Source organism: Nelumbo lutea, chromosome 3 (genome assembly GCF_056320005.1).
Source record: "Nelumbo lutea isolate HS-2025 chromosome 3, American lotus-T2T, whole genome shotgun sequence".
Classification (NCBI taxonomy): domain Eukaryota; kingdom Viridiplantae; phylum Streptophyta; class Magnoliopsida; order Proteales; family Nelumbonaceae; genus Nelumbo; species Nelumbo lutea.
The window spans coordinates 53,165,553-53,190,483 of record NC_142686.1 but is presented as its reverse complement, the minus strand read 5'-3'; the positions used below and the strand labels follow the sequence as shown (position 1 = coordinate 53,190,483).

Below are 24,931 nucleotides of genomic sequence, written 5' to 3'. Positions count from 1 at the left end.
TGATATTTCATTATAGAGAACATAATGTGATGTCTTAAACCACTTTATTGATGAAAGCCATTGAATTAGGCACATTGACCTCACCTTTCAGCAAGACCTTACGATTTCCACCATTTCCAATAGTAATGTACATAAAAGCTGATTTGTCTGGTATATGATAACAAACTCCACTTGATACATTATAGTTTATGTTAGAAATATGATACTTCAAACCAACATGTTCTTCATGAGATTACACAATAACTGATAGTGAAAATCATATGTAAAATAGTGAGGTGGAACTTCATTGGAGTAAATTGAGAGGAGGTACTACAAATCAATGGGAAGGAAAAATAATTTAGATGGCCCCTGCTATATGGGGTTTTGGGAGGATAGAACCGATACAAATCTAAACCTTTGGAATTTTTTAGTACTAAGTGGCCATACTTAGATTCAAACCTGTATTATCATGATTGTAAGCACAAGCCTAGTTAAAATTTATAAGAAATGAATAGCGTATTGCAACCCTTTTTATACACAATAGGTATGATTTTGATGTTTATATATCAATCTAACATCTATCACAATCAATATATTTGTTCCTTTTATACTTTAGTTCCAAAACTTTTGTTGCTTACATCTATTTTCTCTAAGAAGTTCCAGTAGTGAGGTAGCTTTTCCCTGCACTAGCAACCTAAAGTCCTTTTCTAGGAATATAGAAGAATCCACAATCCAAGTTTTTTATGAACATCTAGACCAATTGCACAAATATCACCTTAGAATAAATTGGATCAATTTGAGAATTTAACTCCATTCCATATCAACTGACATAAAATAACAACTGAATGGTAGTTGTAATTTATGTATTCTTCAAAGGTTAGGTCAGCATGTATAGTCAGCTTCCCTTCTCTAGGATTTAGTACAAGAACCATTGAACTATAGGGGATGAAATAGACTTGTCAAAATTAGAAATACAATTTAACAAATTAAAAATAGGGAGAGTGGTTTAGAAAAGTGTTCCGTTTTGTAATTAAAGGGGCATAACCCTGAGCAGTATTCAAAACAAAAATTCTCTTCAAAAGCACATCTTTAAAGACCAAAAACATCTTTATGTATTGATATTTTACATGGAAAAATTTTATAGTCTTTCTACAAGTGTTTTGCCTGGTTTATCAATAATTAGATGTGCCTAAACCAATCCCCAAAAATAAAAAAGAAATAAGCAGGAATTGGAACAAGTTATCTCTAATGGATAGAGAAAGAAAAGGCCAAATTATGATACTACAAGGGCTCCTTGGAACGACAAAAAGTATCAATTTGTCCTATTTCCAGTTGAATTCAATCTAGTTAAGGATGATTTGCATTCAATGGATCCACCCTTATCCAATCTGATATGATTTGATTCAATGTACATACATGCCTAAGGATTTTTGCCTCCCTTCACGAATCCTAAGCCTCGTCTTAAATTTGTTTTTGTTGGTAGAGAGCCTCATCTCAAGTTTAATCTATATTCTTTCACTTATAATTTGTTTAACAATGTGCTTGGAATGAAGCAAGTTTACATTGCATAATTAATAATTAGATTTCTATACATGATTTTATATCTCCAAAATTGTGGCACAACACGGTCTGAGTTGGCCCACGACCCACGAGCGAAGTCTTAGGCTAGGTTGGGCTACGAACCGGGCTAAACCATGTTTTGTTTTTAAAAATTTTGAAAAAAATAATGAAAAATTAAACATAAATTTAAAATATAGACAAAAAATTAAAGATCTTAAAATTTTATTTTAGCATGAGCCTATACGAGCTAATGATATGCCACGGGCCAAGCCTTAGGCCAAGCCGAGCCACAAACCGGGCCCAGTAGTTTAACTCGATCCATTAATAATGCTAAATTTATCAATTAAATAATTTTAGATAGCCTTTACCAATTTTGTGTTGATAATACATAAAAGTTTTATTTATTTATTTACTTACTTAACTAAATTATTTAATTAGTTAATAATTTAATAATTTAACAAATTATTATTGTTAGCAAAGTAAAACATAGAATCATGTATATATTTACTCTTTCATTGATTGTCTATTTATCTTATCTTATTTATTTATTAAATTAAATTAATTATTATTTAATTATTTACAATTATTTCATTATAGAAAACAAAAATACAGTGGCAAAACTCAAAAGTCATATCTCCCTCTTTCACTCTATTGCCCAATGGGCGATAACCATGATTATTTATTTATTGTTTTATTTTATTAAATTAAATATAGTATTATCTATAAATTTTTATTTATATTAAATATATATTTTTTCCAATAAAATTTTAATTAAAAATTTTACCTGTATATGTTAGACAGTTTTGTATGCCCTTAGCTTCAATCAAAATTGATGTACTTTATAAGTTTATTGTAAATGAATAAAAGTACATATTTGATTCATGTTCCCTTGGTATGTTTCTGTGTATTACCCTTAAACTGGACACTTATTGAGACTTGTGTTAGTTTTGAATGTTCACAGCCAGTGGGTCGGTCTGGGGAGACTTATCTTGACAAGGCTGACACTGTGGTGCCACCAAGTCGGTTGGGGTGGCTTGTCTTAGCTACCGGGGTGAGACCCTAGGCACATACAGTGTGGGATTAATTGAATCTTTGAACTGGACCAGATTTCCAGTAATGCCCTGGACCTTGGAGATTGATGGGCAAAACTGGAAAGTTACACCCGACCCCTAGACTCGATTATGATACTGCACTAGGTGTCGAATCGGGCTGTCTTTGATGTACCAATCAGTGAGATCCTTAGCGGGGGTCAAAACCTGGGTATGTTGGGACAATCCGAGAATTCATCTGAGTGGGTGATCATAGTGACAGGATCAGCCCCTTTGTCGGACGAAGGTAATGATCGGGGATGCACTCTCACTGTTGGAAACCAAGACTGCCGGCAGTCGATTTCAACCGTTGAAATTTGTTTTGCAAAATATATTTTATATGATATATAAAAGTATATATATTATGGTTTCTAAAATGTTTGCAAAATGTTTTAATTCCCGGGATCCATATAAGTGGAGAGTGCAACACTATTCCTTGCAGCCGAGGGAGATGTCCTCTCTTGTCGGGCAGTGTATGATCATTATGGGTTGAGAGGTTAAGTGTAAGACCATTGAGGATAATACTTGATGGGCTAATCTTGCATCTGCCTACAGTCCCTGGGTGTTACAAGGTGGCTTGGCCCAGGGACCATTTAGGGTAAGTGTTGGGCCCATAGAGCCCATTTGATGGGTTTCAGGGGGTGCATTGTCTTTAACAGTGTATTCGACCAGGCCTTGTAACAAAGGCTGGGCCGCACCCATGTGGCTGATGTGTAGATCAATGCTTGGGTCCCACGCCATACAAGGAAGCCCAACTGGGCAGCAGTTAGGAAGGTTAAGTGAGCACATAAGCTTAATGGGCCTAAAGCCCATTTCGAAATGGGCTATTAATTTAGTTAATTAAAGGGGCGAATTCTGAGATGAATTAGCAGTTAGGTTAGGGTCTTAATCCTATCCACTCAGAGAGTCCAGATTTGAATGTGATTCAGATCTAGAAACCTCCTAATAAGATTAGAATAAAGCTAATCTAATTTGCAGATAAGATAAGAGTTTATCCTTATCATTAAAAGAGAAGGTTGATCTTTTCAAGTTAACAAAAGGAAGGAGGGGCGACAGCCTTGAGAGAGACCAAGAAACACATCAGATCCTCTTTAGTGCTGAAATCAAGAAGAGAGAATTCTGCACCCTGCGAATACTCTCTTGCCGCCTCTTTGCTCTTGCCGCCCTGTTTGCCAGTTCGATCTCCAACTGTGGGAAAAGTCAAGATTGGATCTTGACATCAATTCTTTGAGAAAGGATTGAAAAGGAAGCTGTGCTCACGTTCCATCCTGCTGTTTCTTGCAAAGGACAGAGTTCTTGGGGAAGAACACTGCTGATTCTGCTCCATCCTGCACTGCGCCATCTTCAGTGGGAGCAGTCTTTGGATCGTTCTTTGGGCGTGAACACCTTCGTTGGGAGATATTGCTTTTCCGTATCAGGTATCATTCTCTCCCATTCCTTTTGGTTCAAATCTGGTTCAGTTTAAGGTTCAAGATTTATCATTGAAAATGTGATTTTTTAAATAAGGAATGTGATTCCTAGTTGAAGGGAGAGAAAAATTTTTGAAATTTGACCCTTATTCCGCAATCTTTGGACATCCATGTGATGAATTTCTCAACCCTTCATTATATATATATAATAATAATTTACATGGCAACGGAGGGACCCTCCGCTAGTAAAAATAACATGGGTAAGTCAAATTACCGTTTTCGCATAAAACATTTTACGTGCACTTATCCAACGAAATTTTGAAAAACGAGTAAGGCCTTGAAAGTAATTCATCTTTTTTGGATAATTGTAATTGAAGGACACCCCAACAGGCCAACAGCAACAGGGCCTTAATACGGTCAAAGTTGACTTTCATTTGACGGTTCGGCAACCCGCCCGGTCCGGGTTCCGACGCAGAGACTGAGGCCCGTTCCGTCGTGTTTGGTTGGGTGCCAGCCTCTTTTTTTTCCTTAGTATACAGCTTCCGTTATTTCACTTTTTCCGCTCGCTATCTTCACTCTCTCCTCGTTCCCGCCACTAACAATCTTCAATTCGCTTCGTCTATCACTTCTCCCAGATTCCACCTCCAGTTCATTCTCTCCTAAAGTCGTACAGACACGAGATCTCCATGGAACCCTAGCATTTGGACCTCAAAGCCCTATCTCTGAATACTCCACGATATTATCGATTGAAGTCCATCCGAAACCCTAATTACGAACTCCGTCCACTAAATTATGCCGTCTTTGCTGTCTCCCGGGAAGATTCTCCGTCTAGAGCTCGAGAATTTCAAATCGTATAAAGGTCAGCAAATCATCGGCCCGTTCTATGACTTCACTGCAATTATCGGTCCGAATGGCGCTGGAAAGTCTAATCTCATGGACGCCATAAGCTTCGTTCTTGGTGTGCGTTCGGTTCAATTGCGAGGCGCGCAGCTGAAGGATTTGATTTATGCTTATGATGACAAGGAGAAGGAACAGAAGGGAAGAAGGGCTTTTGTTCGGCTTGTTTACCAACTGAGTAATGGCTCGGAGATTCAGTTCACGCGAACGATCACGAGTTCTGGAGGCAGCGAGTACAGACTTGATGGAAAGATTGTGACGTGGGATGAGTATAACAATAAGCTGAAGTCGCTTGGTATTCTTGTCAAGGCGCGAAACTTCCTTGTTTTTCAGGTACTTTCAACTTGATTTTGGATTGCACGCGCATTTATATTATTACTTTTACATTCTTTTGCATTTTATCTTTTGATGCACAGACCTTGTAACCCATCACACAAATTTCAAATGTTTATTCTTTTGACTAATATCAACGTGCTACATTACATTTCTCTGCAGTCATTACTTGTTATGTTACTATCTCCTCTTTTGATTGGTTCTAGTTGTTCCTTCGAATTTAACTATCCTTTTGAGAGGAGAGGGCCTTACAAAGTCCAAATGAATATAAATATATGAATCTGCGCTGAGCACTTCCTAGGTATGTGCATGAAATGAGGGTTCTGTATGATTCCATCAATTGTTACAGAGAGACAAGTTAGATTTTGAGGATTTTGCACATGAAGATGAAACTGATTAATATTAATAGAGTGAGAGGAATTGCAATACCTCAAAAAGTTGGTTGCCATTATTTTCTCAATGTTCTGTTATTTATTGTATGTGCAAAGAGGGTCATGGTTAATGTCAACTGTCAAGTTTCAATTACTAAAGATTTCAATATTTATCTGGAGATGTGAGTCTGTTGGGTTCATCTTTTTTCTAGATAATGGTAAATTATTGTATTAAAGATAAACAAAAATACAAGCCAAAAATTCTGCGGCAGGAAGAACATGTGCACCTCAATCCCAAGACTATACATCAGAATGCTCTCTGGTAATTACAAAAAAATGTATCAGAAATGAAAAAAAAGAACTATAAGGGCTGCCCACCAAAACATCTATGTACTGCTACTCAGGAGTAAATTGTACCCCAAAAAGCCCAAACTAAATCCAGAGGAAGGACCTCCAAATCACTTTCTTCTCTTAATCATCCCTGTAAATACCAGCTCCTTAGAAAATCTTCCATATTCCCCGGGGTCTTTGAACATAAATGCAATGGAGAAAAGTATGATCCACAGATTCCAAACTCTCATTACAAAAAAAAAGTATGACCCACAGTGGTTGAATACTAGTAACTAGTTTAGTGCGGCAGTCCATGATAGCAAGACAATTTTAGCAGGAGCTCCAAGACACCAAATCCTAGCCTAAGTGAACTGACCTCCCTAGGTTCAACCAACTTATTATAAAAAAGGATTGATTATGAAAACACCATCCTTGCTCCACCTCCATACCCTCTTATCACTCAATGAATTATTATAAGGGAATGTGTTTGCTAGAAGTCAAGGAATACATCTTGACAAGGGTATTTACATTGGTTGAAGACTACCGTCTTGTTCCAGTCCTTACTTTTGATGACTTGCAGTGGTGTTGGTTGGTAGTGGCTAGCAGTTCATCTTGAAAGCAGAGTGTTATTGCAGAATGGGTTCATCTTCCTGATGGGGTTGTAAAACTCAATTTTGATGGTAGTAGTCGAGGTAACCCTGGACCGTCGGGAATTGAAGGGGTGATGAGGGAAGGACAGTAATATCCTAGCTTTTTTCTCTGGTCCAGGGGAAAATGGAGGTTCTACTAGATTTGAATTATTAGCAGCTATACAAGGGATTCAATTAGCAGTTCAACTTGGTGTGGAAAATCTGATAATACAAGGGGACTCGAAGGCAGTTGTGGCTTGGTTGATGGATCTGGACTCGGCGATCTGATGCTCTTGCTAAACAAAGGGTTAACAGGGATAACTCATTTTGGGATGTTTTGTATTTGCTATTTTCTGTACTTCCTTCTAATTCTTTCCTCTTCAATTTCTCAAATTAGGCTTCTATCAATTCCCAAATTCTTTTTTCCTTCCTCCTCCTCTTCTATCACCACAATCTTTTCCCTTCTATCCTTTTCCTCTTCCCTCAAAGTAGTGGCTCAGGCTAAATTAGCAAAGGCTTGCGGCTTTGCAATAGGCTGGGAACTTGGACAAAGATTCTCAGACACAGAGCACAAGTTAGTATCCGAAAACGAAATCACAAAAGTACCTGGGTCTTGGTAGAAATGATGGCTGGGACTGAAGGCTCTGTAGCCCTTCCATGTTCATTTGGTTGGATATTACTCTGTACACTCTTAGATTAAGCTCGAAAAGTCCATCCCGACTCTGTTAACATTCTGTGATCACCCCCAAAAAGTTGTTGCCTATCCCCGCCTGGAGTCTCTCTGTTAGGTCTTTGAAAGATTCTCATCTATCTCCTTATAGACACCCTGCCAATGAGCTTGACTTGGTTATGATCTTCCTTTTCCCAGGATTTGACTTTCCTCCTCATTGACCTTCTTGTACACGGTGTTGGCATTACCTCCTTTGTCATTAGTTGAGGCCAAAACAGGGGTTTTAGTATCCTTACAGTCTTCTTCAGCAAAGAGCAACTCAGTACTAAGCCCATCTTCTTTTGCCTTCTGGCTTATCATTTTCCCCCACACTGCCAATGAGCGACATGGAGTTTGAAGAAAAGTCATCCTCGTCTGAGTCAGTACAAGCCACCCAACCTCCATCAACAACTTCATTTTCCTCCGATCTAGTCCTAGTATATCTGGGATTAGGTTGATCAGTTGCAGATTGGTTGGAGTAAATCTTCTGAGATTCTGCCCTTGGATGCCACTGTAGCGGACATTTTTTCGGTTCATTCTTCGTAGAGGGACTAACCGGGTATGATAATGGACACATGTTATTTGTCTCCTGTTGGTCCTCGTACACTCCTTAGCCCTCGACTCATGATTATTAAAAATGTCACATGCACCCAACTTTTCCACTCAGCCAATCCCCTGACCCGGTTCAACCAACTGGTAATTTCTCCTCTCAGTCAGTTCTGATTTACTCCCATCCTAAATGCCTTTTCAACAGGTGGTCCCCACCTAGGGTCTGATGTGGCTCCTTTTCTTAATACTTATGTGAAAGTTTTAATGCTCGTCCCTTCATCTCTAAATTCAAATGCTTTTGAATAATTACCGTATCTGGTGTAACCACCGCTGGGGTTTCAATATGAGACTTTTCTGTTTCCTTCACATCTTTCCCATCTTGCCTTTTTTCGTTCTCATACATGTTGAAGTGTTTCATGTTTTAGAAATATGTTAAGCTCTCACTAGAATTCACATGTCAGTGTTAATGCATCGTGTATAGTTTAAACATTGTTTATCATAATTACTTTATAATAGTTATGCTTTCCATATGCTTCCGTTTTACTTTGAGTTCTACCTGACTGCATTGATCTTGATGTGTAAATGTGTGGCTATGCTTGTTAGTTATGCTGGATATAAGGTGTTTGATTGCTCAAGTCTTATTACATTGTGTTGTAGGGTGATGTGGAGTCAATTGCGTCAAAAAATCCCAAGGAGCTCACTGCACTTCTTGAGCAGATATCTGGTTCTGAAGACCTTAAGAAAGACTACGAGGATCTAGAAGAACAGAAGGCCAGGGCTGAAGAAAAATCAGCACTTGTTTATCAGAGAAAGAGACAAGTAGTCATGGAGAGAAAGCAGAAGAAAGAACAGAAAGAAGAGGCTGAAAAACATAAGCGCTTGCAAGATCAGCTGGTATTCATTATAAAGTTCATACACAGCCTTTTAATTCATTATCACCCTTTTGATATTTTTGTGATGTTAAATAATTTATTATGGCTAGATTATTCTTCCTTGGGCTCCATAAAGTATCACATGATAGTTGCTTGAGGTTATCCTTTTGTTATGAAGTTGCTTCTTCCTTGGACTTTTCATCTATCTAGTTTCATTTCTATTTTTCTTGCATCCATATCGTGAGATCCAAAATCTTCTTATTGAAAGGTAATAATTTATATTTCCTTTCTAACTTTTTGTTTTAGTTTATTGAATTTAGTTGACCATGTGAGCATATTTTTCCAAGTAAATTAGTCATTTTGATGCCTCATGTTTGTAAGAGGAAGCATTGCCAGTGTTTCTGTTAATTATGTTGTAAACTTTCTTAATTGCTCTTGCAAATGCTTTGGTTTTTGCAAAATTTTTGAAAACTGGACTTCATGCACTGCCAGGTTTAACTGTGAAATCAGGAATTGGATAGCTTTCAAGTTCACTGTTTTATAGAGGTTCTGGCAGCAAGCGGTTAAACTGATAAACCTGGGAACTGAAGCTTTTTGGTTCGATATGTGGCCCAGTTTTCAATCTATTGGATTTTGTTCTTTTGAATTACCATGTAAAATTTATTGGATTTAGTTTAAATGCTATGTCAGAAGTTGCTTTTTATTATTTAATAATGGTAAAATGTGAGGTGGCATTATGAGCATGGTTTCCCCTGAAGCTCAATCATAGAATCTGTTACAAAATTTGCTCTTCATAGTTACAAGTATTACTTCTTTTCTATGTTACAGAAATCTTTGAAAGAAGAGCATTTTTTGTGGCAATTATTTAACATTGGAAAGGAGTTGAAAAAAACAAATGATGACCTTGAAGCTGAAAAAAGAAATCGTGAAGAGGTTCTGAAGGAGCAAGAGGCGTGTGAACATGAAGTAAGTGCCAAAAAGAAAGAACAAGCTGGATATTTGAAAGAGATTGCACTTTGTGATAAGAAGATTGTAGAGAAAAAGAGTAAACTTGATAAGAAGGTCAGTACCTTCACAGACATTATCTCTCATATATTCTTTTCTCTTGGCCTGAATAATATTTCTCATGCACTTGCTTTTTTTTCATCATATTAAACATCCTATATAAGTGTATCTTGCCACCATAATTTTGTGTATGCTGGCCTTTTCTCTGTCTCTCTCCACACACACAGACACACATAACATATAGCTATCATCAAAGATGGGTTCCCAAAAAGCAGCCCTACATTCAGCACCAAATGGGTCATTACTTTGGTCATTTGATGGTTCAAAATCTTGTCGAAGCCATAATTATCATATATGCAATGCTGGATTCCGAACTCCCAAACTAGCCTTAAATGTGCCACCAAATGGGCCATTATTTGGACCTCTAGATGGATTCAAAGTCTTGTTCAAATTTATAAAACATATATGCGATACTTTTTTTGTTTTTTTTAAATTCATAGGTCCTTAGACACCTGCAAATTCTTGAATGTGTCTTTTTTGGTCCCCTCCTGAGATGACGGTACACAATTGGTATCCTTGAGCTTAACAGAAGTCATTTGAATGACCATAAAATCTGGCTGTAACATCATGGAAGATTTATTTTCATTACTTGATGAAGCCATAAAGCTGAAAAACCTTACTGGTTGCCTAACCAATAACCAACTGCTACTGGGCACTCACTAAACCACTCTACCAAAGTCCAACTACTTCTGGATACCCGCTAAGGCACACTTACAGCAACAACAAAGAATATAAAGAAGTCTTTCGCGCACTTGGATTACTGGCAGATGTCATAAACATGTAAATAACTTACTGAGTTACTGCCACACCACAATAAATCACATAGTCATCACAAACAAGGAGGAGATTGATTCGCCCAACATGTTCATCTATGCTGTTACTTTTTGAACTGCTGATTAGGGGTCCTTAGCAAACCACCAAAACTACACCAACCACAACAGCATGGAATCCTCCTACTCTGGAAAACGACCAGTACTTTTCAGTTCCTTTTCCTTCCTTTATGAATAGAATGAATTCTTTTGATGCAAAGGATGCATGACGATCAAGACGATTGCAGGCCAATCACTAAGTTCTCTGATAGAGTGATACCATGTGATTTGCCTTGCAATAAAAGAAAATAGGAGAAAACAATATGTAAACATGTCCAATTGAGAGAGAATAGAGAGAAGAAGAGAAAAGAAGAAGAGGGGAGGAAAATAGGGTTGCAAAAGAGAGAGAGAGATTGAACGAACTCTCTCATAACTGCCCCCTGCTTTAATTATTTCTTAGTATAATATAAAATTACAATTCTGCCCTTATTTAAATAACATAACATAAAAAAGAAGAAGAATAAAGAGGTATTGCTGCTTAACTAGTTCTAGCACTGGGTCACCTCCTTTTCAAGAAGAGCTAATGCTTGTTGGCTATTTCAGTGATTTAAAAGGCATGCCTCGAGGGGCGTGGCACAAAGGCGGCTCGTAGAATCAGGAATTTAATATGTTTTACATTACATTAGCTATGTGAAGTACTGCAATTGAGTGAAAAAAGAGATTAGAGGTTTTACATGCTTGAAAATGTTTTATATGTTTGATTTTATTTTTAAATTCTCATTTGAATATGCTTTTCATCTTATGTTTATGTATTTTAATTTTAGATAATAGGTTTTTTAAAACATTATTTTAAAGTTTAACTTTATATTTTTAGTAATATTATGCTTAATATTTTTTTATTTTTTTTGGCATTTTCTGACATTTTTTTTTAATTTTTAGCATTTTTTTTTAAATTTTTGCACCTTGCTTCAAAAAGGCGCGCGCCTCGCCTTGTGCCTTGCACCTTAGGCACAAATTGACCCCTGCGCCTTTTTTGCGCCTTGCACTTTTAAAACACTGGGCTATTTTGGTTTGAGCTCAGCTTGAATATGGAAATCTTCTTTTGTTTTTCAATGATGATATGAGACTGAGCCCATAAGCTTATAGTCCTGGGTCAGAACAAGTTGATACAATCTTTTTACATCCCCATGTCCCTCCCATTTGATGACATGAAGGTGCAAAAATGAAAGAGAGAGATAGGGTTGCTCTCACTTTTGGAATAGTGGGTCCTAATGGGAGGGCTGCAAGATGGGCTATTAGCACAGTGGTGGAGCTTGCCCCTGATAATTGTGTCCTGTAGTAGAGCTTCTTTTGAATTAATTCTCAGGCCTGAAACCATTTCAAACCTATTCAAAACTCAATTAGATTCTGTACTTCTCTTGAGACACTTCTTTGACAAGCATCATTGCAAAATAAAGTAGCTCAACTTTGGTAAAGCCATCAACAACACCAAAACCACCAGGGAAGCCTCCCTGAGCTGCCCTTTTTTTAGTTTTGCCAAAGCCTCCATTGTACAGATGAAGGGAAGAGAGGAAAATGGGCCACTCTGTCTAATGCCTCTAGAATTTTTGAAAAAAATCAGTGAGACTTCCATTCAAAAGAATTGAGAATTTGTGGTGGAAGCACACATCTTCATCCAACTCCATCATTTTGATCCATAATTCCTTATTGATTGCCATTTCAACATTTACTCTACTGTTGTTTTCTTTCCTTATGTGCATAACATGTCGTACTGCATTATGTCCATAAAAGAAATCTCCTCTGCATTATTGACTCGTAGTCATTTTTGAGAAGGGAATGTGCATCTGCAAATGCAACATCTACCTGGAGCATATGATTGTCTTGGTTTTTTTTGGTTTTGCTATGTCACAGTGGCCTTGTGAAGGAATGATTTTTCCTCTTGTTTGTTTCAAATGACATTTAGATTTAGCTTTATGATATATGTAACCTAATTTAATAGATACTAGATTCCTCATTGTGTTGCTTTCCTCTTGGCAGCAACCTGAGCTTCTGAAGTTAAAGGAAGAAATGTCCCGTATTAATTCAAAGATCAAAAGTAGCCGAAAGGAGCTAGATAAGAAGATTGAAGATCAGAGGAAGCATGATGAAGAAATTAAAAAACTACAGAATGATCTGCATGATGTCACAATAGAGTTAAACAGTCTAAATGAAAAGGGTCAAGATGGTGCTGGAAAACTACAACTAGCTGACAGCCAATTAAAGGAATACAATCAGATGTAAGTTTTCGTTTTTGAGTGTTTTGGTCAGTCATAATAATCTTAGGCTAATAATGTATTTCTCTTGATTTTGTCAGTTAATTATACTTTTATGCTTAATTTGCTCTACTAATTCTTAAATGTCAATATTTTCAAGCATCAACTTTGGAACTCTTTATTGTTGTGTGTTCTTGACAGAAACTAGTGATTTTGTTGTTCTTATTAATAATTGTTTCTCAAGATCAAACAATGATGGCTATTTACTGGTGGTGTTGTATTTTGATACTTGTGATATTAGATATATAGTTCTTGGAATGAAGTATTGGCTTTACCATTACTAATATGTGGGACTATTGGTCTTTTCTTTAATCAATAGCATATCAGCAGCTTATCAGAATAGAATACAATCTGGATTGTGCCAAGGCACCCCCCTACAGCGTAGGCTAGTCCATCTACCTAACCATTTATGCACATCATTTACTTAACAGTTGCAGAATTAATAGAAAATCACCTTCAAAATATTTTTTTTGATAAGTAACAAAAGAATTTTTATTCAGGCTGCATTTGTTTGAGGTGTAAATTCAAATTTTACACCAGGGAAAATGTAAACTGGTTTAATGATGGATGGAAATTAGGACCGGTTGATTTTGAAAATTTACATTGATCACGTTTGGTTTCCTATGGTGTAAATTTGGGTCTTGGCGGAAGGAACTCAATACCGGCGAGAGCGTTTCCATCAATGTGATCAACAAGGACCAGGTCAAGAAGGAAGGATTAATGGAGCAGATCACGCGGGAGATCTCCGTCATGCGTCTGGTCTGCCATCCCAACGTCGTCGAGCTCGAGGAAGTCGTGGCGACGAAATCGAAGATCTTCTTTATTATGGAGTACGTTCGAGGTGGTGAGCTCTTTGCTAAAGTCTACAGAGGGAAGCTCAAGGAGGATGTCGCTCGAAAGTATTTCCAGCAATTGATTAGTGTTGTTGATTTTTGCCACAACAGGGGCGTCTCTCACTGTGATCAGAAACCCGAGAATCTCCTCCTTAATGAGAACGGAAATCTCAAAATCTCTGATTTTGGTGGTTATTTGCTTTGCTAGAGCAGCTCCTCAATGATGGACTCCTACACACGTAGTGTGGGATGCCGGCCTATGTGGCCCCCAAGATTCTAAGGAAGAAAGGGTACAACGGATTGAAAGCGGATATTTGGTCTTGTGGGGTCATTCTCTACGTGTTGCTTCCAGGACGAGAACATGATGAAGATGTACCGGAAAGTTTTCCGAGCAGCACCTACGTGTTGCTTTGGGTGAAGGGGCGAGCGATGGAGGTTGAGCAGATTTGCAACACCTCAAATCCCTTCGATTCGTTGTCGTTTGGTACGGGTGAAGGAGATACAGATCTGTAACACCGATTCTTACGCCGGTGAAGAAGCTTGTGGCATGGAGGCTGAGTAGAGGACCCAGATTGAAGATTGATCGGAGAAGGGGGAAAGTTGAAGACCGATGGTAGGTATGAACAAATCAGAGTGAAACCGGGAGGAAGAAGAAGAACAAGGAGAGAGAAGGAGAAGAAGAAGAAGCGAGCGAGAGAGAGAGAAGAAGGAGAAGAGAGAGAGAGAGAGCGCGACGTAATTCAACGGTAACATGTAATTTTACACCGATTACATGCTTACTGAATGCTTGCAAAATCGAACCGGGGTGTAAAGTTTACCCCGGTTCGATTTTACACCTCTACCAAACGTAGCCTAAACGAAAAAACCGAATACAACCTAAAGGCAAGTGTTGAGATAACACTCCCAAACCCAACAACTTCAACTAACCGCCTATAACAACAGAAAAACAGGGAGAGAAAACAAGAGATGACACCACTCTTGCACAACAACCACAACCAATATCTTCATTGTAGAGCAAGCCCTGATGTTGAGGAACCATCCGACTCACGTAAAGAAATTGTTGGTTTTCCATCACTACTGGTAGCTTCATTAAACATGCTGCTTCTGATTGAACATTGCACCTTTTCCGAACATTGGAGCTGTCATTTTGACCAAAGCATCGAACTGGTTGCAACAGGAAGACAATAAACAATGTTGGGTTTTTCAACATAATAAAAGGGCATGGGTGGAACCATTTTTCTTCTGCTACCTTTGGATGAATGGATGTGCTTAGAGGTATCTTGACCGCTAAAAATTTCAGAGGTGTTTTTGGAGTGTGGAGGTTCAACGATACAATCACTGACCACCGTACAAGCAACATTTTCAGCATTTGTTGATCGATTGAACACTACTAAATGCCCCCTAACAACACTGTTCTAAAACATACCGGTAACAGAAATAAAGGGAAAGAAGACTTTGCCACAAATTAACTATATGAGGAAACACAAAACACCAAAGTAAAAGTTCATGAAAGATACAAGAATGATAAACAAGAAATACAACATAGGAAAAAAAAAACATATAATCATGACATAAAAAGAATATGGTTAACAGATCTTAAGACATGATAATCGTTCTTGGAGTCTTTTATCTCTGATACCATCTTGTTGTGAAAAGGAGAGCCTTAGAGGGAAAAACAAAAAGAAAAAATATTAGGACTAAGCTTAGTGAACAACCTGTAAAAAATAATTGAAAAAGTGCTGTTTCTTAGGATAAAGAAAGTTCTCCGTACTATTATTGCATCCAACCAAGGAGCGTTTGTGAAGGGAAGACAGACTATTGGTCAAATCTTGATTGCAAATGAGAGTCTGGAGAGTTTTAGGAAAGCAAAGAAGGGAGTGTTTTGCAAACTAGACTTAGAAAAGGCTTATGACCTAGTTGATTGGTCATTTTTGTTGGAGGTGCTGAGATGCTTTGGTTTTGGGGACAGATAATGCAAATGGATTTGGGGTTGTGTTAGGAATTACCACTATTCTATTTTGGTGAATGAAACTATGGTGGACTTTTTCCCTGCCTTGAGAGGAATAAGACAAGGTGACCCACTTTCTCCTTTTTTATTCACCTTGATTGTAGATGTTCTTGGGCGGATTGATTCATAGAGCTGATTCGAGGAATTTACTAAGAGGATGGAGAGTAGGAAGGGAGGAAGTTTCACTTACACACTTGCAATTTGCAGATAATACAATTCTTTTTGTGAAGGTGGGGACATAACTTGGATTATGAATTTAAAATCGGAAATACAACTCTTTGAGCAAATGTCTAATTTCAAGGTGAACTTTGATAAGAGTTGTATAGCGGGGTGAACATGGAGGAGAGGGAAATAAGAGAATATGCAGGAGTTTTAGGTTGTGCAATTTCGGATTGGCCTTCGAATTACTTAGGTCTCCCCTTAGGAGATAATCCCAAGAAAGAAAGCTTTTGGAACCCGGTGGTGGAAGGATTCAAGAAAAGACTTGCTTCTTGGAGGAAAAATTATATAATTTTGGGGAGATCACTTTGATTAGGTCTACCCTAGATAACTTACCTGTTTACTTGTTAGTGTTTAAGATTCCCACGAAGGTCTCCAACATGTTGGAAAAAGTTAATGAGGGATTTCTAGTGGGAGCCAGGAGAGGAGAAGAAGGACCATTGGGTGGGTTGGGAGGTGATAAATGGAATTAAAAAATTAGGAGGTCTTGGGATAAGAAATATTAGGAAAAGAAACATGGCTTTATTGGGGAAGTGGTTATGGAGGTTTCTTTTGGAAAAAGGACAAATTGTGGACGAAGATAGTGGCTAGCATTCATGAGCTGGAGGACAATGGCTGGGATCCTACAATTCTGGCAAGGGCTACAACTACATCTCCATGGAGAACCATCCATGATGTACTTCCATCATTCTCCCCTTGGATCAGGTATGGCTTGAACTTAGGTAACCTAATAAAGTTTTGGGAACAAACTTGGATTGGGGATTCCCCTTTGATGGAACAATTCCCCTCTTTGTAGTAGTAGTGGTACTAGGTCGAATCCCACTGGGAGCTAGGGAAATAATTTCTCAGCTGAGTGTGCAATATAAAGAGTGGGAAAATTAAATAATTAAAATTCAAAAAGAATCAAGAGAGCAATATCAACTTAAGAGAAATCAGTCTTATCGAATTTTGATTCAAGGGTTCGGATTTAATCAATTGGTCATCGATCCTAGGTAGACTTTGTCAGTCTTGCAATTCAAGCATTTAACCTTAGATTTATTAGGATAGCCATAATAAACCTTGAACCAGAAAAGAAAAGCTTAACTGCTCATGATTTTCGAATCCTCCATGCTCTGCTTCTTAGAAGGCCGAACTGATCTTTCTTGATTGATCGAGTTGCTTGATGCTTGATTGATGGAATTTTTTGGTTGATGCTTAAAGCTAGTCCGCCCCCTCCCCCTTTATATAGCTGAGGGAGATGGCTGTTTTCCAACTTCTTTTAGGAGATTAACCTCAATTAAGAAAGTCCTGATCTGTTTTGAACTAATATTATCCTATCTCTTATCTAGTGATCTAATCTCAATCATCTTATCTTTCTAGGATTACATTCAAAACTTAAATCTGATAAGACTCTCTTTCTGGAGATTACATTCGAAATTGGGACTCTTGTCTCTTGAATTCGAGTTGGGTTGCTACAAGGCTCTTCTGCGAATTGGGCTTTAGCTGTGAAATGGACTTTGCTGCGAACTTGCTCCAACTTCGGACCCGATTTCGTCTTTGATGCAGACCGAATCTGTCAAAACCCAAAACAAAAAAGTTGTGGGCATATCCCTCATCTTTCCAGTGCATCTTGAATTATCTAAATCGGAGTTCGGAATAGAGAGTTATGCCCAGATTACTGAATGGTGCTGAAACTGTGCAAAATCATCCGATTAGCCTTGTTTTCTTCCAATCGCCTTCTTGCTTGCCCTGAATCGAAATACAAGAGTAATGAGTTCAATTAAGTGCTAAAAGAATGAAAAAGAGTGAATATTTGGGGATAAAAGAGGGTACTTTTTAGTCTCATCAGTATGCTCTGTCAAACCTCAAAAATGTACCTATCTCTTCTTTCTTAGTTCCTTTAGACTCAACTTCTAGGTTTGGGTGGAGCCTGGGTGTGAATAGGGCCATTAAGGATACAAATATGGGCTGGATTTTGGCTTTGTTAAACATCCTTGAAAATGTTTTCTTGGACCCCATTAAGGAAGATACCAGAATTTGGACCCCCTCCTCCTTGGGTACCTTCTCTTGTGCCTCGTTCTTTGAAACCTTAATTCAGCCTCCTTCTCCTCTTGGGGGACCCTTGTTAAAGAGGTTTAGAGCAAGCCCATTCCTCCTTGGATTGTAGTTTTTGCTGAGAAACTTTCCTGGAAAGAATTAACACAAATGACATGTTTCAAAGAAAGAGACCCAATTCTTGTTTATCCTCGAATAGGTGTTCTTTCTGCAAAGTTGATGGGGAAACTAGCTACCACCTTATGGTTACTTGCCTGTTTGCTAAAACCATTTGGGAGTGGGCTTTCACCCTTTTTGGGTGTAATCGGAATCCCCTTTTGAATGTGCAAAGTTTGTTCTCTCCTTCCTATTTCAGCTGGCCTTAGAAAAGAGGGATGATTATGTGGAGATGCATCAAGGCAGCTGTTTGTTGGTCCGTATGGGAAGAAAGAAACTCATGTATATTTTCACACAAGGGAAGAACCTTTGAGAGCTTAATAGAAATGATACACTTAAGGGTGGTCCATTGGCTGAAATCATTGGACCTTTTTACAAATTTTCCATGACTGACTTGCTGAGAAATTGGAAAGAGATAGCTAGCTCTGCTCAGATTAAGAGGATTTCTAGACCCTCTTGGACTTCCCCACCCACTGGATTCGCAAAACTCAATTTTGATGGGAATAGTTTAAGGAATCCAGGGCCTTCTGGGATTGGGGGTGTGTTCAGGAATGAGGAAGGGAATATTCTATCCTTGTTTTCAGGCCCAATTGGAGAAGGTGACTCTCTCACGACTGAGATCTTTGCGGCTCTGGAAGGAATCCAAAAAGCAAGAGAGTTGAACACCAGAAGATTGGTCCTTGAAGGTGATTCCGAGATGTTGGTTAGATGGCTAAAGGAAGACAACAATAGCATGTGGAGCTATAGCAATGAAAGGAAAAAATTCAAATGGCTTGCTAGGGACATTGAGGTGAAGTACAACTGGGTGAAAAGAAATGCCAACTCACTTGGCGATGGGTTAGCCAAGCAAGGGGTGAATACGGTGTCTTTGTTTTGGGCTAATTTCTAATTCCTCTTTCTTTGTAATTTGATGGTGGGGAGTTAAGACATTTTACCTCCCCCCCACTTGTAATTAGTTCTTCCTATCTTTTTTTTTGATAATTGAATTAGTTCTTCCCATCTTTAATAAAGCTTATTGCTATTGATAAAAAAAAAAATACTACATGTCCCTATTGCTCTCTAATGAGAGTGATGCTTTATATCAAGACTCGAATTGCCCAACTAAAAAACAGACCCTCAATGAGCTGATATTGGTTTAAAGTTCCTATTTATAAATCTTTTTTAAATATTACCCTATTCTGCATGCTCATTACAGTCTCAATACTCCATTAATACATTTTTACATAACATAATATATTCTGTGTTTCATTAAGTTGCTCCTAAAATTTCTGTGTGTCTGATGTAATTGATATTATGGATATTTACATATGATTCTGTCACTCATTACATTTTGCATATTGTTAATTAACATCTGTAATATTTCTCTAGGTAAAAATCATTAATGGAATTTTAATATTGCAGTAAAGAAGATGCTGGAATGAAAACTGCTAAGCTGAGAGATGAGAAAGAGGTTCAGGATAGACAACAACATGCTGATATTGAAGCTGAGAAAAATTTGGATGAAAATCTTCAACAGTTGAGAAATCGGGAGCAAGAGCTGGAGTCACAGGAGGAACAAATGCAAACACGACTTAAAAAAATTGTTGATGCACTAGGGAAGCACGAGGAAGAGCTCAAGCGAGTTAAAAAGGAGCTATCTGCAATGCAAGATAAGCATCGAGAATCTAGGTTGGTCTAATAATTGTTTGCACATTTATTGCTAACAATTAGCTTTCTAACTGTAATGGACTTTCCTTGTTTTGGAAACTGAACTGGACCACAATCCAGTTCAATGGAAACCTGCTGGTTCTGGCATTTTGATGTTGAACCACCTGATAACAGTGGGAAAGCCAAAACATACCACTTTCATCATCATCCATGCTTTTCCCAACTATATGGGGTCGGCTACATGAACCCTGTTTCACCCGTCCGTTCTATTTAATGCCATATCCAAGTTAGGATCAAATTTCATGTGAGTTTAGCAAGAGTTTTAGTGCTGGCTGCCAACCTGATGCACCCTCCTACTTAATCTGGGCTTGGGACTGGTGGTGCAAGACAAGCTCACACTGGCGGAGTTAAAAACCAAACACTTTCTAGATTTCAAAATGTTGGTTTACACAGAATTATTTGATGGTTGACTGGTGCAATTTTATCCATCTGCTTCTCCTATTCCATGTACTTTCTAATCAAAGTGAATTCTTCTCTTACACAGGAATAAATATGAATCTTTGAAGTTAAAGATTTCTGAAGTGGATGATCAGTTGCGTGAACTGAAGGCTGATAGGCATGAAAATGAACGGGATGCCAGGTTGTCCCAAGCTGTTGAGACTCTCAAGCGCTTGTTTCCAGGTGTTCATGGTCGTATGACTGATCTGTGTAGGCCAACACAGAAGAAGTATAATCTTGCTGTTACAGTTGCAATGGGAAAATTTATGGATGCTGTAGTAGTAGAGGATGAAAATACAGGAAAAGAATGCATTAAGGTACATATGGTCTTCTTATCATGTATAAGCTGTTGCTCTGTGTCAAGGGTCATTTATTTTCCTGTTTTTTTTTTTTTGTTGTGTTGCAAGAGAATGAACACACATACTGGGGAAAAACTAATTTCAGGTGAACCATGTTGTGCATTAACCTCATCGAACGAATGAAAGTTGGGGGTCTTGAAGGACCCTATTTTGGGATGTCAATACATTCAAGACCGGGGGGGGGGGGTTACAGAGGAGATTTGTTGGAAAGGAAGTTGAGGACAGGACTTCTGAAGGTTATATGATGGGAGGCAGAGATGAGAAGGAAGGAGCAAGAAAGGAGGTGAGGGCGGTTAATCTGGACGTGAAGTGGAGCATGGGCATAATGGCTGCAAGGAGATAGAGGTAAAAATGTACAAGTGAAAAAAGTAATATGGAACGAAACTATTTATAGAGTTTGAAGAGAGTGAAAATGAAGTTGGAAACATTAAGGCTGAAGATAATGATGATAACTTGAGTGAATCTTTAGTGGAAGATGATGTGAATATAGAGGTGGAGGTCAGAAAATCTTTAGGTTTGTTTTTTCTTGAAGGAGAACTTTCAAGGAATTGGAAGAAAAATTCATTAGGTCTTTGAAGGGTTGGGAGAATAACAATATGGTTCATGAGGTGGCTTGTTGTAATGTAAAGAGTGTTGATAATCCAAATAGACTGAGGTCAGCTGGAGTTGAAGGGTATGGGCTTGAAGATAGTGGTTAGGTGGCAGTGGGTCAGATTTTGAAAAGAATATGTTCTTGGAGTTGGAAAGGATCAATGCTAACCCTATGGAACCAATGGCCATTGAGAAATTCCTGATAGATGCTTCAGAAGTCAGAAACCACTGAACTGTTCAGATGTGAAAGTCTTTTTTTTTTTTCAGATTGAAGATGGGATTATTTGGGGTCTGGCCCATTAAGAAAGTAAAGAAAACAAAGAAAATTAATAAGAGAAGTAAAGAGATAGTAAAGAGGTCTATGTTCAATTGTTCGTAGAAGCTGAGGAAGCGGGTAATTCTGTTGGGAGGTTTGATGATTTTGTTGACAGTCTGTTGTAGGTTAGTTCGTTTGAATTGGAGGTGTGAGTTTAAGTATGTAGTATTTATAATGTATGTGTTTTTGTCTGGGGTTTTATTCTTTTTTTTGGGCTTTGGAAAGATTGTTTAGAAGATGGCGGTGGGTTCTGGGTTTTTTTCTTTTCTCATCTATGTGGACAATATCTTATCACCTATCTTGTACCTATCTTTTTTATTTTCAATAGATTTTATTTTTTATTTTTTACTAAAGGAATGTCAATGCTGTGGGCCCAGATGATGGTGGTGCAGGTGTAGTTCCTAAGTAGCAGAGGAGTTCAAAATTTGAACCTTCTGAGGTGTGGGATTTTGGTGATGTTAAAGTCTGAAACCTTTGGATCTCTCTTGGGTCCTGTTCGTTTTTCGGTAAGTTACCTGGGTAAATGCAGTTACCTGGGTAAGTTTTCCTGGGAAACACTTATCCGGGTAAGTAAATATACCCATGTTCTTTTATTTCTCATGTAAATAAGGCAATGACCATTTTAGCCATAAAAATCCATTATTAAAAGGGGCATTTTTGTCCCATTCAAGTATTGGCAACTTTACCCACCTAAGAGATGGGTATCACTTACCCGGGTAAATGGTACCCAGGAAAATAAACTTTCCCTGGTCCCCACATAAATCTGAAAAAAGAACATGGGATTCTTGGTCAATGGGAATTAAAATCCATTGACCAACTTTCCCCCCTCTCAAAATCCAAAAAAAGAACACCCCCTTGATGTTGTTGCAATCAATCAATTCAATAGGCTGATTCCTTTCCTGGTCTTGGTTCTTCTTCTGGTTTGGTCTAGGGAGCATATTGGTGATTGGTGCGAAAGCTGATCATCTAATGTGATATCATGTGCAGTTAATTTCTTTAAAAAAATGATCATATCGTGTGAAAATCTCAGCAAAATAGATAGTGAAATTAAAAAATTTTATGCCACACTCAATTCTGAAATTGCACACTAATTGAGAAACCAGAATTTTCTCCTCTGGTATACATCAAATATTTAGAAATTTATGGGCACTCTATGTGTACCTTTACAATATTGTATCTTGTTTTTGTAGAGTTTGACCATCTGTTTTAACTTGTATTTGTGCATCATTTTTAATAAATAAAAATAATTTCATTAAAACCACCAGACTACACAGAAAAGTGCAGAAGGTGAAAGGGAACAAGACTCTCACCCCATAAGGATCAGATGACACAATTAAAGATCCCTTTACTTAATATTCTGTAATCTTCTAAAAAATTGAAGCCTTGATAGAAGCTACTTCTTATTAAAACAGATTGAATATAAAGAAGCTGTATGCTTTCTATTTTTTGTTTCTATATTTATTTCCAAAAATATATTATGGCTGCATTTATTTCAATAAAAAATGGATGGAAAATTTTCAGGCTGAAAAAGTCAGATAATCTTATCCATTTTATGATGAAAACATTGTTTTACTTGCAATTTACATCAAAACAAATTACTAGGGGGCAGGGGAAGAAACAAAGCTTTTGTTATAAAGGGTTGGGAATAATAGTTGAAATGTTTAAGCCTAAAAAAGTTTTACATCCATTTCATAATGAAATAAAAAAAGCCTTAGAGGGAAAAGTTTCCCTTCTTTGTCTGTGTTTAACATTTTCTTGTTAACGTAGTTAGTATTAAATTGATAACAGTATGCAGTTTTGTAGCCTTGGCTCCGTAATTGTGGATTTCATGTTAATTACAATCTCAATTATACAATGTGCTTAAGTGATAAAAAATATTAACCCTATTTCTTTTCTTCAGTATTTGAAGGAACAAAGGCTTCCTCCTCAGACGTTTATACCCCTGCAATCAGTGCGTGTAAAGCCAATAATTGAGAGGTTGCGTGTGCTAGGTGGAACTGCGAAGCTGATCTATGATGTGATCCAATATCCTTTTTTAATTGATTGGTGATTTGGTTCTGCCCGTGAAAATTTTGCAATATGCATACTGGGTTTGATGCCTACATTTTTATTCTTTTTGATAATTAATTGTTTTCTATTTTATTAAAATAAAAAAGAAGTATTAGTATGCTTTCGTAGAGATAATCACACATTTTTGTTCATGCATTGGATGGAAAGTGGTGTTAAATTTCCTTTTGATCTTATTAGGTAAAGCATAGTTGAATATGTATAGGCACAAGAACCAAACTGTTTGCATGCATATATCATGCCAATGTTGAACATTCATGATTTATCGGGCCATGAGCTTTTGAATTCTTGGCTGCCAGGTTCTCTCTAGTAATTATCTGAATGATAGAAACAGTTTTACATGATTTCTTCTGCCCTATTTGTGATGTATGGATATTGTAAAGATACAATATCTTTCATCAAGACTTGGTGTCATCATTCAGCACCTTTAAATGGAGTTCGGTTGGTCTACAAACAAAGTTGAGCAAATTGTGGTACAGGTCCTATCAAGAGTGAACATGCTAATGTTCCTTACACATGAGGCCCACTTTTATGCATACATTGTCCATTTGGTTTGTTGGAATAGGCGCCTGGAATTGGGCCCATTCTGATTCCAACCGTTTGTTTGGTCGGAATGGGATTCCAATTCCCATTCTTGGCGGAATTGGATTCCCCATATGGGGGAATGGGCCATCCTAGGCTCCTTTGAGGGAATAGGATACCCGCCAAACCTAATAGTAATAAAATAATAAAATATTATTAAATTAATAAGTTCATAATAATAAAATAATAAGAAAATATTAATCATAAAATAATAAATATTATGAAAGTAATAATAAGATAATAATAATAAAATAACAATCTATTAATAATTAAAATAATAATCAAATATTAGTAAACTAGAAATAAATTAATAATAAAAAGCAAAGATATTTATTAATGAATAATAAATTAATGTTAAAATAATTTTATATTAATAAGATATTCATAAATTAATGATAAATACTAAGGTATTAATTATTAAATACTAATAAAACAATAAAAACAAAGTGCAAATGAAATATTAATTATAAATTCATAAAATATTAACAAAGTAATTATAATTAAGTACAAATAAAATATTAATATAATATAATGAAAGTAAAAATCAAATACTAACATGTTAATTATTAAATAATAATAAATTAATTTTAAAATGATAAAAGAAAAAATAATAGAATATTAATAAACTAATGAGAAAATATTAATAGAACAATTATTAATAAATATAATAAACAAATATTATTAAAGTAATAATAAAATAATAATATAT

At 37.1% G+C, this 24,931-nt stretch overlaps 1 protein-coding gene and 1 pseudogene across 1 annotated transcript in view; both read left to right on the top strand.

Annotated features, from left to right (window-relative positions):
* Positions 1–4,545: 4,545 nt before the first annotated feature.
* The window catches only part of TTN8 (Structural maintenance of chromosomes (SMC) family protein), a 40,314-nt gene continuing 19,928 nt past the window's right edge, over positions 4,546–24,931 (top strand). The window contains exons 1-7 of the mRNA XM_088977549.1: positions 4,546–5,266; positions 8,512–8,748; positions 9,555–9,788; positions 12,638–12,876; positions 19,564–19,830; positions 20,354–20,624; positions 23,474–23,598. Of these exons, the coding sequence (XP_088833675.1) occupies positions 4,829–5,266; positions 8,512–8,748; positions 9,555–9,788; positions 12,638–12,876; positions 19,564–19,830; positions 20,354–20,624; positions 23,474–23,598 (1,811 nt within the window). The 5' untranslated portion in view covers positions 4,546–4,828. The remainder of the gene's footprint in view (positions 5,267–8,511; positions 8,749–9,554; positions 9,789–12,637; positions 12,877–19,563; positions 19,831–20,353; positions 20,625–23,473; positions 23,599–24,931) is intronic.
* Positions 13,510–14,527, top strand: LOC148864999 (CBL-interacting serine/threonine-protein kinase 25 pseudogene; annotated as a pseudogene).